This window comes from Ichthyophthirius multifiliis, assembly GCF_000220395.1.
Source record: "Ichthyophthirius multifiliis unplaced genomic scaffold scaff_1120509249711, whole genome shotgun sequence".
NCBI lineage: Eukaryota > Ciliophora > Oligohymenophorea > Hymenostomatida > Ichthyophthirius > Ichthyophthirius multifiliis.
The window spans coordinates 11794-13645 of NW_004087419.1; the positions used below are offsets into that span (position 1 = coordinate 11794).

General features: G+C 23.5%; 1 protein-coding gene across 1 annotated transcript, besides 6 other annotated features; it reads right to left on the reverse strand. All coding sequences in view use genetic code 6, as the record gives it.

Annotated features, from left to right (window-relative positions):
* Positions 1 to 87: 87 nt before the first annotated feature.
* Positions 88 to 127: a microsatellite.
* A 140-nt stretch (positions 128 to 267) lies between these two features.
* Positions 268 to 306: a microsatellite.
* Positions 307 to 708: 402 nt separating this feature from the next.
* IMG5_026310 (hypothetical protein) lies at positions 709 to 1519 on the reverse strand (the record flags this gene model as incomplete). Its single annotated transcript, XM_004039296.1, has 1 exon — positions 709 to 1519. A coding segment is annotated over one exon (811 nt), but the record flags the coding sequence as incomplete, so codon positions are not given.
* Positions 883 to 944: a microsatellite.
* Positions 887 to 921: a microsatellite.
* Positions 975 to 1328: a microsatellite.
* Positions 1301 to 1345: a microsatellite.
* Positions 1520 to 1852: the final 333 nt, after the last annotated feature.

The following is a 1852-nucleotide window of genomic DNA, read 5'->3' on the forward strand; positions in this document are numbered from 1 at the left end:
AAATAAAATTATGAAAAAAAATAAAAGAATTTATAAAAAATAATATACTTAAATTTGATTTCTTTAGAAATTTAATAAATAACAAATTTTATAAAATAAATGAAATAATTTAAAAAAAAAATTAAATTTATTATATTTATTTATTTAGTAATAAATTAAATAGCCTTAAAAACACACTTATTATATATAAATGTATTTATACTATTTATTTTTTTAATATAAATATTTATATAATAATTATATGATATTTTGTATTTATTTAATATTTATTTTTATTAAAAAAAATTGTATTTTTATAAAATAAATAATGATGTTATCATACAATTCGAAATTTCTTTTTAAAAAAATTATCTTTTTAATGTTTTTATACTGTTTTATAAAATATTTAAATTAAATATTATTATAAAATTGTACTTTTTTTATAAATTAATTTAATAATTTAATTAATCAATTTATATTAGTAAAAATATAAAAAATAAAACAATATAATTATTAAACACTAACATTAATATAACATAAAAAATGTCATCTTATATATAAATAATAAAAATAATTTTTGTTTTTTAAAATTGTCACAATAATAATCCAAATAAAACATATACAATAACAAAATCAAAGACTCCTTAATAACTATTATATTATTAAATCTCGCCTTAAAAATAATTTAATAATCTAGACTTCAGTAGTACTTTGCATTATTTTTATTACTCATTATATGTATATCCAGAATTACATTATGTGCATTTAGTTTCCGTACATTCTTTACAATTAGTGTATTTTTTTAAGCAAGTTACGCATTATTTCGTGCTATTATCAAAAATAAAACCTTAGTTACATGATAAGCATAGTCCAGGTTATTTGCATTCTTTACATCCTGTTGAGCATTATATTCCTTTATTTCCTGATATTCCATTATTTCCTTTGTTTCCTGTAACTCCACTATTACTAGTTTTTCCTGTATTTACATTTTTTAAAGTATTTCCAGTAGTTCCAGTAGTTCTAGTAGTTCCAGTAGTGCCAGTAGTTCCAGTAGTTCCAGTAGTTCCAGTAGTTCCAGTAGTTCCAGTAGTTCCAGTAGTTCCAGTAGTTCCAGTAGTTCCAGTAGTTCCAGTAGTTCCAGTAGTTCCAGTAGTTCCAGTAGTTCCAGTAGTTCCAGTAGTTCCAGTAGTTCTAGTAGTGCCAGTAGTGCCAGTAGCTCCAGTAGTTACATTAGTTCCAGTAGTTCCAGTAGCTCCAGTAGTTACATTAGTTCCAGTTGTTACAGTAGATCCAGTAGATCCAGTAGTTCCAGTAGTGCCAGTAGTTCCAGTTTTTACAGTAGTTCCAGTTTTTACAATAGTTCCAGATTTAACAGAGATTTATTAGCATTATTTTTTTAAAGAATCAAATTAATATCCATTATTACATTTTTTACAAGATAGACTATCACATGATTAACAATTAGTATATTTAGAAGAACACTAAGCACACGCCTTAGTTTTAGTATCAATATAATAGCCTTCTTCGCATTTTATACAACCTGATTAATTACATTATTAACATTTTTGAGAACAATTTTCACATTTTCCACTAATAATAGATAAAAAACTAGAATTTGGACATCTTTCTAAACAATTAGTATCGTAAATTTCGAAATTATTTTCGTCACAAACTAAACAATCTGCTAATTTTTCAGGATTACATTAGGAGCAATTTTACTTACACAAAGTACATTTTTAATCTGAACCTAATCTATATCCTTTACTAGTATCACATTTATTACATGTACTAGAATCATTTTATTAAAGACATCCAACAGAAGGTCTAACACATTCTTATGTTTCTTAGTTTCCGACAAGTCCTTAAGTACATT